General features: G+C 36.1%; 1 protein-coding gene across 1 annotated transcript in view; it reads left to right on the forward strand.

Moving 5' to 3' along the window:
• Window positions 1–12,648, forward strand: part of LOC110463015 (ankyrin-2-like) — a 41,727-nt gene extending 29,079 nt beyond the window's left edge. Inside the window, exons 14-23 of the mRNA XM_021517333.1 lie at window positions 278–352; window positions 1,091–1,310; window positions 3,757–3,914; window positions 4,152–4,205; window positions 4,596–4,738; window positions 7,691–7,767; window positions 9,039–9,126; window positions 9,882–9,976; window positions 11,628–11,955; window positions 12,459–12,648. Of these exons, the coding sequence (XP_021373008.1) occupies window positions 278–352; window positions 1,091–1,310; window positions 3,757–3,914; window positions 4,152–4,205; window positions 4,596–4,738; window positions 7,691–7,767; window positions 9,039–9,126; window positions 9,882–9,976; window positions 11,628–11,955; window positions 12,459–12,648 (1,428 nt within the window). The remainder of the gene's footprint in view (window positions 1–277; window positions 353–1,090; window positions 1,311–3,756; window positions 3,915–4,151; window positions 4,206–4,595; window positions 4,739–7,690; window positions 7,768–9,038; window positions 9,127–9,881; window positions 9,977–11,627; window positions 11,956–12,458) is intronic.
• Window positions 12,649–13,468: the final 820 nt, after the last annotated feature.

A 13,468-nucleotide genomic window follows, 5' to 3' on the forward strand; every position in this document is an offset into this window, starting at 1 on the left:
AAATGAATGACCTTTGCATATATTCAAGGTCACAGGGGTCAAATGTGTTTTAATCCTTTAACAGATTCTTCTGATTGACTTTAAGCCACTGATATTTTGCCTGTTGCTTTATTTTAGTCCTCTTATAAAGTTACAATTGTGAGATTAATAGCAGGTGAGCGATGCAGGCCCATTGGCCTCTTGTACTGTAAACGTTCTTCACATGTCTTCTTTTTTATACACTGTACATGTGCTTTACTACCTGGTATATAGTATTACAGTATTATTTTACCCACAGACTGGTGTTGGCAGCTATCCTTTATACCTTGCTGCAGAAAATGGCCATTTGGATGTTGTCGAACTTTTGTGTGAGGTAATAGAAATTCATGACAACTTTACATAACAAAATCCTCCCATCATTACAAAAACATTTGAAAAATTTCAATACTTGAAAAGGTCTTTTAATGAATTTGGTTGAAGTCTTTTTGTGGAGTATATATTTCCATGGCTTACAGAGTTGTGTAGATATATTTCCATGGCTTACAGAGTTGTGTAGATATATTTCCATGGCTTACAGAGTTGTGTAGATATATTTCCATAGCTTACAGAGTTGTATAGATATATTTCCATGGCTTACAGAGTTGTGTAGACATATTTCCATAGCTTACAGAGTTGTATAGATATATTTCCATAGCTTACAGAGTTGTGTAGATATATTTCCATAGCTTACAGAGTTGTGTAAGATATATTTCCATGGCTTACAGAGTTGTATAGATATATTTCCATGGCTCACAGAGTGTGTAGATATATTTCCATTCTGTGTTTCATTGGCCTTTCTAGCTCTTTAGACTTTTTTTAATGATTTTAAAAGTAAAAATGAATGTTTTATACCGAAATCATGGAAGGAGGCCTATCGTAGGGAGATCTGTTTCTATCAGAAGGAGTACCGGTAGATGTATTTCCATGCTTGTAAAGTTGAGTAAATGAATTGTTATGGTTACAGAGTCGCACAGTCATGTGTATATGGTTACAAATGTGAGCACATGCGTTTCCATGGTTACAGATGCAAGCATATGTTTGCATGGTTTACTAGTTGTATTTATGGTTACAGAGGGGAGCAGATGTGAGAAAGCGCCATGTTTCTTCAGGGTCCACAGCTCTTCACATTGCAGCTGGAATGGGTAAACTGGACGTTGTCCAATATCTCCTCAAGTTCACCACTGTGTCTAGTGAACAGACCCATGGTTACCCTTGTCACTCTCATCGTAAACTTGACATTAATGCGGTGAATGCAGATGGCAAAACTGCTCTACAGCTAGCTGCTGACAAAGGTAAGTTTCTTTTATATAACTAGCTGTACTATAGAAATATTGAAAAATTGCTGTTTGAGGGTCTCTAATCTGTTGTCAATGATTTTAAAAGGAATGTCTTGTATCCTTCATTTTGGTGATCATTTTTTAGCTCGCCTATTCAAAGAATAGGGGGGCTATTGTAGTCACCCCAGCGTCCCACCTTCGAAGGTTAAATGTTTTGGGCAGTTTTTTCCAGGCAGTGTTGGATCATCACACTCAATACACAGTTGTGTATTATAAGGTTGAAGTATTTTTAAGGAGTGCTAGCAAAGTTCTGGACAATATTTTCATATTTTAGGGGCCAAAAACAGCTTTATTGGACTTGATTAATGTTTTTCGGAAAGCTTGAGGTTAAAGTTTTTGGCCAAGGTTTTTTTTGGGTAGTGTTGGACCACCACCATCAATAGGCTGTTGTCTGTTATAAGGTTGAAGTATTTGTACTGAGTGTATTAAGCAATGTAATGAACCATATTTTCATATTTAAGGGGGCAAAAACAGCTTCATTGGACTTGGTTAAAGTTTTATGGCAAGCTTCAGATGAAAGTTTTTGGCAAAGTTTTTTTGGGTAGTGTTGGACCACCACCATCAATAGGCTGCTTTTGTAGATGTATGGTTCATCAACGTTTTCTACAACAAACTTTATTCTCAAACTAACAAAACCAGATTAGCAACCTACAAATGTTCAACATATACAAAAGAGGTGGAGATCCAAGTCTGCTTAGTGAAGTTCAGCAGACCTCAGTTGATGGATTTCTATGGAGTTTACTAATCCGGCATAACAGTAATACATTAAAAGAACAGGTGACCAGACAACATAGAATGGGGAGACTTGGCAACACGTAAATTGTTAGTACTGTTATTATCATCAATGCCTTTGATGCTTACATTGTTAGTACTGTTATTATCATCAATGTCTTTGATGCTTAAATTGTTAGTTCTGTTATTATCATCAATGCTTTCAATGCTTACATTATTAGTACTGTTATTATCATCAATGTCTTTGATGCTTAAATTGTTAGTTCTGTTATTATCATCAATGTCTTTGATGCACTGTTATTATCATCAATGTCTTTGATGCTTACATTGATAGTTCTGTTATTATCATCAATGTCTTTGATGCACTGTTATTATCATCAATGTCTTTGACGTTACATTGTTAGTACTGTTATTATCATCAATGTCTTTGATGCTTACATTGCTAGTACTGTTATTATCATCAATGCCTTTGATGCTTACATTGTTGGTACTGTTATTATCATCAATGTCTTTGATGCTTTCATTGTTAGTTCTGTTATTATCATCAATGTCTTTGATGCTTACATTGTTAGTTCTGTTATTATCATCAATGCTTTCAATGCTTACATTATTAGTACTGTTATTATCATCAATGTCTTTGATGCTTACATTGTTAGTTCTGTTATTATCATCAATGTCTTTGATGCTTACATTGATAGTTCTGTTATTATCATCAATGTCTTTGATGCATACATTGTTGGTTCTGTTATTATCATCAATGGCTTTGACGCTTACAATGTTAGTACTGTTATTTTCATCAATGTCTTTGATGCTTACATTGCTAGTACTGTTATTATCATCAATGCCTTTGATGCTTACATTGTTAGTACTGTTATTATCATCAATGTCTGTGATGCTTACATTGTTGGTACTGTTATTATCATCAATGCTTTTAATGCTTACATTGTTGGTTCTGTTATTATCATCAATGTCTTTGACGCTTACAATGTTAGTACTGTTATTATCATCAATGTCTTTGATGCTTACATTGTTAGTTCTGTTATTATCATCAATGTCTTTGATGCTTACATTGTTAGTTCTGTTATTATCATCAATGTCTTTGATGCTTACATTGTTAGTTCTGTTATTATCATCAATGTCTTTGATGCTTACATTGTTAGTTCTGTTATTATCATCAATGTCTTTGATGCTTACATTGTTAGTTCTGTTATTATCATCAATGTCTTTGATGCTTACATTGTTAGTTCTGTTATTATCATCAATGTCTTTGATGCTTACATTGTTAGTTCTGTTATTATCATCAATGTCTTTGATGCTTACATTGTTAGTTCTGTTATTATCATCAATGTCTTTGATGCTTACATTGTTAGTTCTGTTATTATCATCAATGTCTTTGATGCTTACATTGTTAGTACTGTTATTATCATCAATGTCTTTGATGCTTACATTGTTAGTTCTGTTATTATCATCAATGTCTTTGATGCTTACATTGTTGGTACTGTTATTATCATCAATGCTTTTAATCCTTACATTGTTGGTACTGTTATTATCATCAATGTCTTTGACGCTTTCATTGTTAGTACTGTTATTATCATCAATGCTTTTAATGCTTACATTGTTAGTACTGTTATTATCATCAATGTCTTTAATGCTTACATCACTATAACAGGCTACATGCGAATTGTGAAGCTGCTGTTATCACAGGGAGCGACAACGGCAGTGCTCGACTGTAACGGCGCCCTGTTCTCCCTACCCGAGTATGCATATGGCGGAGTGTTTAACGAGATTGAGTCTCATCGACACAGACACACTAACGAGGTGATGAAACTCATTAGGGANTTTGATGCTTACATTGTTGGTACTGTTATTATCATCAATGTCTTTAATGCTTACATCACTATAACAGGCTACATGCGAATTGTGAAGCTGCTGTTATCACAGGGAGCGACAACGGCAGTGCTCGACTGTAACGGCGCCCTGTTCTCCCTACCCGAGTATGCATATGGCGGAGTGTTTAACGAGATTGAGTCTCATCGACACAGACACACTAACGAGGTGATGAAACTCATTAGGGACAAGTCCAAAAAGAGGCTACAGCAGCTGCGTAAGATATGGATGGTACGATATATGTTTCTACTCAGTATGTACAAATTATACTTTAAATAGTTGCTCTTTTAAAACAGTGTATTATGTTCATCACTAAAAATTCTTATTTAATTCTGGTGGTTCTTTGAAAGTTTTGTGAAAACTAAAATTCCCTTTTTTCTACAAAAAAAGTTACTTACTCTATTTAGTCAGAATGAATGAATGAAATATGAGCACTCAACACTTCTACTGTTTTGTAAACAAAGGAATGGAGACAGATATCTAGGAACAAGTTTCCAGTTTTACAACAGTGTATTTATTACCTGGGGATTTTATAAACATTATTTTGTTGAAATGTTTAGCAATATGATGATGCTTTTATTTGATTTTGAAACCCATTTGCTTTGATTTTGATATATGAAGCCTCGCTTTGACCACAACCTGCGGGACAGGAATGGTGACACACCCTTGATGGTGGCTTGTAAACTAGGTCGTACGGAGGTGGTGTACTTCCTGTTAACATCGGCTGTGTACAAACAGGATCACACAGTAGGCTCTGATAGCAGGTAAGTCTACTGATTCAGCTTGTCTACAACGCTGTACAGATATGGTATGCATTGAAGATCTTGGAAATGATGGCATTCTAAGTAAGAAAACTTCTTATTTCTCATGGTAGTCAACCAAATATAAGAAAATGAGCATATTTACTTTCGTGTTTAAAATGAGTATAGTTTTCCTTTTTATGATATAAGTTCTATTTAGAGTCGACCAAAGCGAAGGCTCAACAGTAACAGTCTGAGTATCAGTAGTTGGGTGGTGCAGTGGATAGCGCACTTGCCTTTCATCAAGACGACTGGGGTTTGAAATAAAGCTTTGCTATGCTTAGCCTTGTACTTATATCTATGTTACAGTTCAGACTACTAGATGTAGTAGCTATGTTACAGTTCACACTACTAGATGTAGTAGCTATGTTACAGTTCACACTACTAGATGTAGTAGCTATGTTACAGTTCACACTACTAGATGTAGTATCTATGTTACAGTTCACACTACTAGATGTAGTATCTATGTTACAGTTCACACTACTAGATGTAGTATCTATGTTACAGTTCACACTACTAGATGTAGTATCTATGTTACAGTTCACACTACTAGATGTAGTATCTATGTTACAGTTCACACTACTAGATGTAGTATCTATGTTACAGTTCACACTACTAGATGTAGTATCTATGTTACAGTTCACACTACTAGATGTAGTATCTATGTTACAGTTCACACTACTAGATGTAGTATCTATGTTACAGTTCACACTACTAGATGTAGTATCTATGTTACAGTTCACACTACTAGATGTAGTATCTATGTTACAGTTCACACTACTAGATGTAGTATCTATGTTACAGTTCACACTACTAGATGTAGTATCTATGTTACAGTTCACACTACTAGATGTAGTATCTATGTTACAGTTCACACTACTAGATGTAGTATCTATGTTACAGTTCACACTACTAGATGTAGTATCTATGTTACAGTTCACACTACTAGATGTAGTATCTATGTTACAGTTCACACTACTAGATGTAGTATCTATGTTACAGTTCACACTACTAGATGTAGTATCTATGTTACAGTTCACACTACTAGATGTAGTATCTATGTTACAGTTCACACTACTAGATGTAGTATCTATGTTACAGTTCACACTACTAGATGTAGTATCTATGTTACAGTTCACACTACTAGATGTAGTATCTATGTTACAGTTCACACTACTAGATGTAGTATCTATGTTACAGTTCACACTACTAGATGTAGTATCTATGTTACAGTTCACACTACTAGATGTAGTATCTATGTTACAGTTCACACTACTAGATGTAGTATCTATGTTACAGTTCACACTACTAGATGTAGTATCTATGTTACAGTTCACACTACTAGATGTAGTATCTATGTTACAGTTCACACTACTAGATGTAGTATCTATGTTACAGTTCACACTACTAGATGTAGTATCTATGTTACAGTTCACACTACTAGATGTAGTATCTATGTTACAGTTCACACTACTAGATGTAGTATCTATGTTACAGTTCACACTACTAGATGTAGTATCTATGTTACAGTTCACACTACTAGATGTAGTATCTATGTTACAGTTCACACTACTAGATGTAGTATCTATGTTACAGTTCACACTACTAGATGTAGTATCTATGTTACAGTTCACACTACTAGATGTAGTATCTATGTTACAGTTCACACTACTAGATGTAGTATCTATGTTACAGTTCACACTACTAGATGTAGTATCTATGTTACAGTTCACACTACTAGATGTAGTATCTATGTTACAGTTCACACTACTAGATGTAGTATCTATGTTACAGTTCACACTACTAGATGTAGTATCTATGTTACAGTTCACACTACTAGATGTAGTATCTATGTTACAGTTCACACTACTAGATGTAGTATCTATGTTACAGTTCACACTACTAGATGTAGTATCTATGTTACAGTTCACACTACTAGATGTAGTATCTATGTTACAGTTCACACTACTAGATGTAGTATCTATGTTACAGTTCACACTACTAGATGTAGTATCTATGTTACAGTTCACACTACTAGATGTAGTATCTATGTTACAGTTCACACTACTAGATGTAGTATCTATGTTACAGTTCACACTACTAGATGTAGTATCTATGTTACAGTTCACACTACTAGATGTAGTATCTATGTTACAGTTCACACTACTAGATGTAGTATCTATGTTACAGTTCACACTACTAGATGTAGTATCTATGTTACAGTTCACACTACTAGATGTAGTATCTATGTTACAGTTCACACTACTAGATGTAGTATCTATGTTACAGTTCACACTACTAGATGTAGTATCTATGTTACAGTTCACACTACTAGATGTAGTATCTATGTTACAGTTCACACTACTAGATGTAGTATCTATGTTACAGTTCACACTACTAGATGTAGTATCTATGTTACAGTTCACACTACTAGATGTAGTATCTATGTTACAGTTCACACTACTAGATGTAGTATCTATGTTACAGTTCACACTACTAGATGTAGTATCTATGTTACAGTTCACACTACTAGATGTAGTATCTATGTTACAGTTCACACTACTAGATGTAGTATCTATGTTACAGTTCACACTACTAGATGTAGTATCTATGTTACAGTTCACACTACTAGATGTAGTATCTATGTTACAGTTCACACTACTAGATGTAGTATCTATGTTACAGTTCACACTACTAGATGTAGTATCTATGTTACAGTTCACACTACTAGATATACTATCTATGTTACAGTTCAGACTACTAGATGTAGTAGCTATGCTACAGTTTATACTACTAGATGTAGTATCTATGTTACAGTTCACACTACTAGATATACTATCTATGTTACAGGTCAGACTACTAGATGTAGTATCTATGTTACAGTTCAGACTACTAGATGTAGTATCTATGTTACAGTTCAGACTACACATCTGATGCTGACTCAGGGGTTCTTGACACAGCTACTGTCATCAGTGGGGCCACAAAGTTAGAAGGTATGTAAAAAAGATGCCAATACTCTGAACTAATATGTTAATATTTAGATACTTCAGGAACAAAATTACACTTTTTTATCCCCCACTTTCACCGAGCGGACGGGTTTGTCTGTCTCTCTATCTGTCTGTCACGCTTTGTTTCAGTGCAATAACTGCAACAAATGTGAACCGATTTTCTTCAAACTTGGTAACAGGGTTAATGCCTTAAGGGCTCCGCCAAGTTCGATGACCACTTTCAGCAGACTTTATTTGGGGGAGTTATGGCCCCTTGAATAACGAAAAATGTCATTATTTGCAGTTTCTGTTCATTAACTCTCGCAAATATTATCTGATTGTCCACAAACTTAGTAACAGGATTCAAAGCATTAAGGGCTCTGCCAAGTTTGACAGCCTTAATCGGACTCCATTTGGTGGAGTTATGGCCCTTTGATTAACCAAAAACTTCATTATCTGCAGTTTCTGCTTAATAACTTTAGCAAATATTAGCCAAATTCCATCAAACTTGATAACAATGTTTGTGTTCCTCTGTCTTTCCACCCATCTTGGGCACCCTTTGGTTTTCGTGTGATAATTGCTGTAGATTTTGTGCAGATATTTCAACCAAATTCCGTATGCACATCCGACTCATGCTAAGTTTGCCAACAGATGTGATTTGTGCATATTTTCTGATAATTGATGAGGTTAGTAAATTCTGATGGATTAAACGATTAATAAACACGGTAATACCTACATGTTCTATAAAAAAAAGTCTAACTTCTGTATAAGGCTTTTTTTATCTTCGAGTTTCAAGCTATACATTATGTCTCAGCAGCACGATACTCACATGTTTAAACCTAACCTCAATAATGTTGACCTACAATATGTGGTAAGGTACGTATACTACAGCTAGGCTAAAGCTACTGCACAATATATGTGTTTATAAGTAGTTCATGTTGCTTGACATTTTTGTGACCTTGACAATTGACCTTGACCTCTGTGACATTACTTTACTTAAGTGTTGGAGTTGGGCATATGTGCTTTACAGACACATTTCTAGTTTAAATCTCTTTTGATCCAATTGGTTAAATTCATGTTAAGTTCATTTCCCTATCTGAGTGATGACTTATAAAAGATTCAAATGGAAAGAATACGAACGGAGAATTCATGACTCAGTCATAAAATCAACAATATATTCCCTGGGTAGCAAACAAAGTATTACATAAGGTATGTAAGAGAATGTGGGGCAACAGATTTCTCATTATAACTAACATGAATTCAATATTTTGGTGTAGATTCTGGAGAAGTGTTTGAGAAAAAAAGTTCAACGTTCCAGAGGAAGAGTTCAGAGTCTGACAGTGGTGAAATGCGAACCGGGCAATGGTAGGTGTTAATGTTCTATTGGTGCAGAAATCAGCTTCAGAGTATGTGTTCATTAAAGGTCACCTTGAGGGTATCAACATGTGATATATTATTTATTAGCACGAATAAGAATGATCTGTGAAAGTTTTTTGAGAATCGAGTAATGCGTTTTCCTGCTATATAGCAATTAGTGAAAACTCAACTGTAAATCAATCTTGCTTAGTATATATATGATCCTATATGATATATGATCCTTGAAAATATATGCAATGTAGTGAATAAAAGAAGGCGATGTGGTCCTATTTTTAGCCCATCATCATCAGGTGGTCACCAGGCAGCCGTCTTGGATTTTGACATTTGAACTTTATTATTTCTCAGAAAATACTCATGAAAAATTTGACTTCCAGAAACCAGATGTCTGATTTTACACACATTTTACTACGCTAGTAAATAGGTCAAACAACGGGTCAAACAACGGGTCAAATGACAGCCTCACTTTAAAAGGACAATGTCTTACATGTATGAAGTTCTGATAAATTACCACAGGATACATAATAGATTTACTGTTGACATGTCCCAATCCAACAGAACACCACGGGACTAATGAAGACGGAGGGTGCCGAGATCTCGTGTCTGTGTTCTGTTATATTTTGTGCTGAGAACATCATGAAGATATATGAGATTGATAACTTTGATGCAGTAATATGATTAAAATGATGGCCATCACTGAAGCTACAGATATACTAGCACTTTATTATACATGGCTTGTCTTACAGGGGTCAGATGAGTGGAGAATGTACCCGGCCCACTAGCCGACTAGAAAGCCTTCTGAATGATGTGGAGAAGCCAAAAGGCCTGTCTATCTATCATGGTAGGTTTCCTTTCCTTGTAACATAGGTAACCTTCACATAAAGAAGTTATTAAGAAATTATTTCAAAGTTAGCTTTTGCCATAAAAATGTTGTTATATTTCTTAAAATGAAGTAAAGGGGACATTCTGCTTGTACCTTAGTTATCTCTTTGTGTGTGAAATGAAATAAGCATTTTCTCAAGATGGCTACCACAGCTAGACTTGCTCTAATTGGTTGAGACAATACCAGTTTAACTTAGGTGCTATTGGCCAACTTTGTTCACACTTTGGTACATAGCAAGCTTATCTAATATGTGGAATGAATATTGAATTTGGGATTTGGGATAGCAACAATGGCCTCTGGTCATGATTGGCTGAGATATGAACATTTAGGTTTATAGCTAGATACTTTGTTGGAATGATGAACAAGGGATATACTTGGTATTCAAGATGGCCACCATGACCTCTTATTTGCCAAGACTAGTACAGTTATAACTTGAGTTCTACTAGGCTGTTTTACCTCATACTTCGTAGAAGGTATACCTAGTACTTTACATCAAATGACAGATTTTAAATATTTGAATTCAGGATCGCTTTGATGCCTTCTGATTGGCTGACACATGTATTTAGGGGTCAAATATGTTAAAACATTTAAACAACTACTTCTGAATAACCAAGAGGCCTAGGGTGATGATATTTGGCCAGTAACATGCTGGGATGAAGGGCTACCACGTTTGTTCAAATAAATGACCTTGACTTATATTCAAGGTCACAGGGGTCAAATATGTTTAAAACATTTAAACAACTCCTTATGAATAACCGAGAGCCCTAGGGTGCTTTAGTTTGGCCAGTAATATGCTGGGATGAAGGGCTACCAAGTTTGTTCAAATAAATGACCTTGACTTATATTCAAGGTCACAGGGGTCAAATATGTTTAAAACCTTTGAATGTCTTCTTCTTAATAAGCAAAAGGCCAAGGGTGATGACATTTGGCCAGTAACATGCTGGGATGAAGGGCTACCACGTTTGTTCAAATAAATGACCTTCGCCCATATGCAAGGTCACAGTGGTCAATATGTGGTGTATATCTTTAAATCTTTAAATGATTTGTTCTGTATAACCATAAGGTCTAGAGTATTGATATTTTGCTAGAAGCATGCTGGGTTGGAAGACTATAAACTCTGTTCAACCTAATGTCCTTGAATGACATTCAAGGTCACGAGCGTCATATGTTTAAATCTTTTAATAGGTTCTTATGAATCAAACACTGATATTCTGCCTGTAGTTGTATTTTAGTCCACTTTTAAGATTACAAGTGTGAGATTAATACCACGTGAGCAATTCAGGCCCATTGGGCCTCTTGTTCTTGTTGGTTTTGCTTTGGTTAATTTTAAAATATGTGTAATATGACAATTTACATATCTCCAGGTTTTCCATGAATGTTAGAATGTCTTTTAATTATTGTTTTGAAAACATTGGCAATGCATGTTAAAATAACAATCTTGATGTAACATGAAAATCCTTTGAAATATATTTGGTGAACTTGGTTCTTTGCATTTCATATATTGAGTGAGCTTTTATTGTGTTGGTGCTGTAGAATAACTGTAAACTTTCCAAAAGGACAGTCTGCCTTAGGTTGACAAGGTAATGTAATGTAACATGTCTTTCCTTAGACGGACTTGTCAGTCATGTTTGTGCAGTCAACTTGCTTGATGGTTCTATGCCGATTCATCGGAGCTTGGAAGGGGGAGATAATTATACAATAGTGGAGAGCTTGCTTCATGCAGATGTAACTTGCATCAATACTCAGAACACTGCCGGTCTGACACCGCTTCATCTTGCCTGTAAATTGGTCAGAAAGAAATCTCTGGATAAGCTTCTGACCACAGATTGTATTGACATCAACCTTTTGACCTTAAGTGGTCAGCTTGCTGAAGAGATAACCAGTAACAAATCGGTCATCAAAATGGTTCAGAAGGCTCGCAAAGGCCATCCAGTCAGGTAGGTCTCTTCTGTTTAATAAGTGTAGAGAACTTGTTAAAGCCTGACCCTGCCCAGAAAACTTGGCCCCAGAATCATGAAATGATCTTAAGTCTAAAATTGTCTATATTAAATTTTGACTTAGCCAAACTTAGCGTTATGATAAGTGACGTACGTCATCTGTGGCTTAGCAAAACTATAAGTCTAAAATTGTTTCACGATCCAGGACCCAGACCTTTGATCAGATTTACTGAAACTTGTATCACCAAAACGTTCTAGTAGTTTTCAGGTAAAGATTTCTTTTTTAGAGATCTAACCTGTACAATCAGAAATCTATATAGTTTTTACTAGTAACATTTGTTTTTTCCTGTCATTTTTGACTATGTCCATTTCAACATAGAGCCATTTGTAACACTGTCAATAAGAATCAGTGATATCTGTTTTTCAGTGTAATTAATTTCTTCAATTATTCATCTCATTTGAATTAAAGAAAACTATATTCTACATTTTTGATTATATTGTAGACAAAGGATGTCAGATGCTGGCTCTGTTGTGTCGCCACCCTCATCAGTCTCTGAGGCTGCACGTTACACCTATCACAAACCACCCAGTACCACAGGTTCTACCGTCAGTCTGGAGAAGGTCCATGAACGCTTTGAACAACTCAAACATTCGCACCAACTCAAACAGAGTAAAGAGGATAGTAAAAAATAATCCATGTTATCCACAAGCATGGATCGAGATAGTGATTGATTTTCACTGACAGTGCTGGAACACATGTACAGGAGGTGATTTGTTGTAACTGCTATATAACACATCAAGGTTATAGACATATCTGTGTATAAAGTCAAGGGAAGAAAGGATTGAATATTGGAGTGAACAATTTGTGGAGGAGTGAACAATGTGTGGAGGAGGAGTGAACAATGTGTGGAGGAGGAGTGAACAATGTGTGGAGGAGGAGTGAACAATGTGTGGAGGAGGAGTGAACAATGTGTGGAGGAGGAGTGAACAATGTGTGGAGGAGGAGTGAACAATGTGTGGAGGAGGAGTGAACAATGTGTGGAGGAGGAGTGAACAATGTGTGGAGGAGGAGTGAACAATGTGTGGAGGAGGAGTGAACAATGTGTGGAGGAGGAGTGAACAATGTGTGGAGGAGGAGTGAACAATGTGTGGAGGAGGAGTGAACAATGTGTGGAGGAGGAGTGAACAATGTGTGGAGGAGGAGTGAACAATGTGTGGAGGAGGAGTGAACAATGTGTGGAGGAGGAGTGAACAATGTGTGGAGGAGGAGTGAACAATGTGTGGAGGAGGAGTGAACAATGTGTGGAGGAGGAGTGAACAATGTGTGGAGAAGGAGTGAACAATGTGTGAAGGAGGAGTGAACAATGTGTGGAGGAGGAGTGAACATTGTTTGGAGGAGGAGTGAACAATGTGTGGAGGAGGAGTGAACAATGAGGAGTGAACAATGTGTGGAGGAGGAGTGAACAATGTGTGGAGGAGTGAACAATGTGTGGAGGAGGAGTGAACATTGTGT

This window comes from Mizuhopecten yessoensis, unplaced genomic scaffold (genome assembly GCF_002113885.1).
Source record: "Mizuhopecten yessoensis strain PY_sf001 unplaced genomic scaffold, ASM211388v2 scaffold10855, whole genome shotgun sequence".
NCBI classification, from domain to species: domain Eukaryota; kingdom Metazoa; phylum Mollusca; class Bivalvia; order Pectinida; family Pectinidae; genus Mizuhopecten; species Mizuhopecten yessoensis.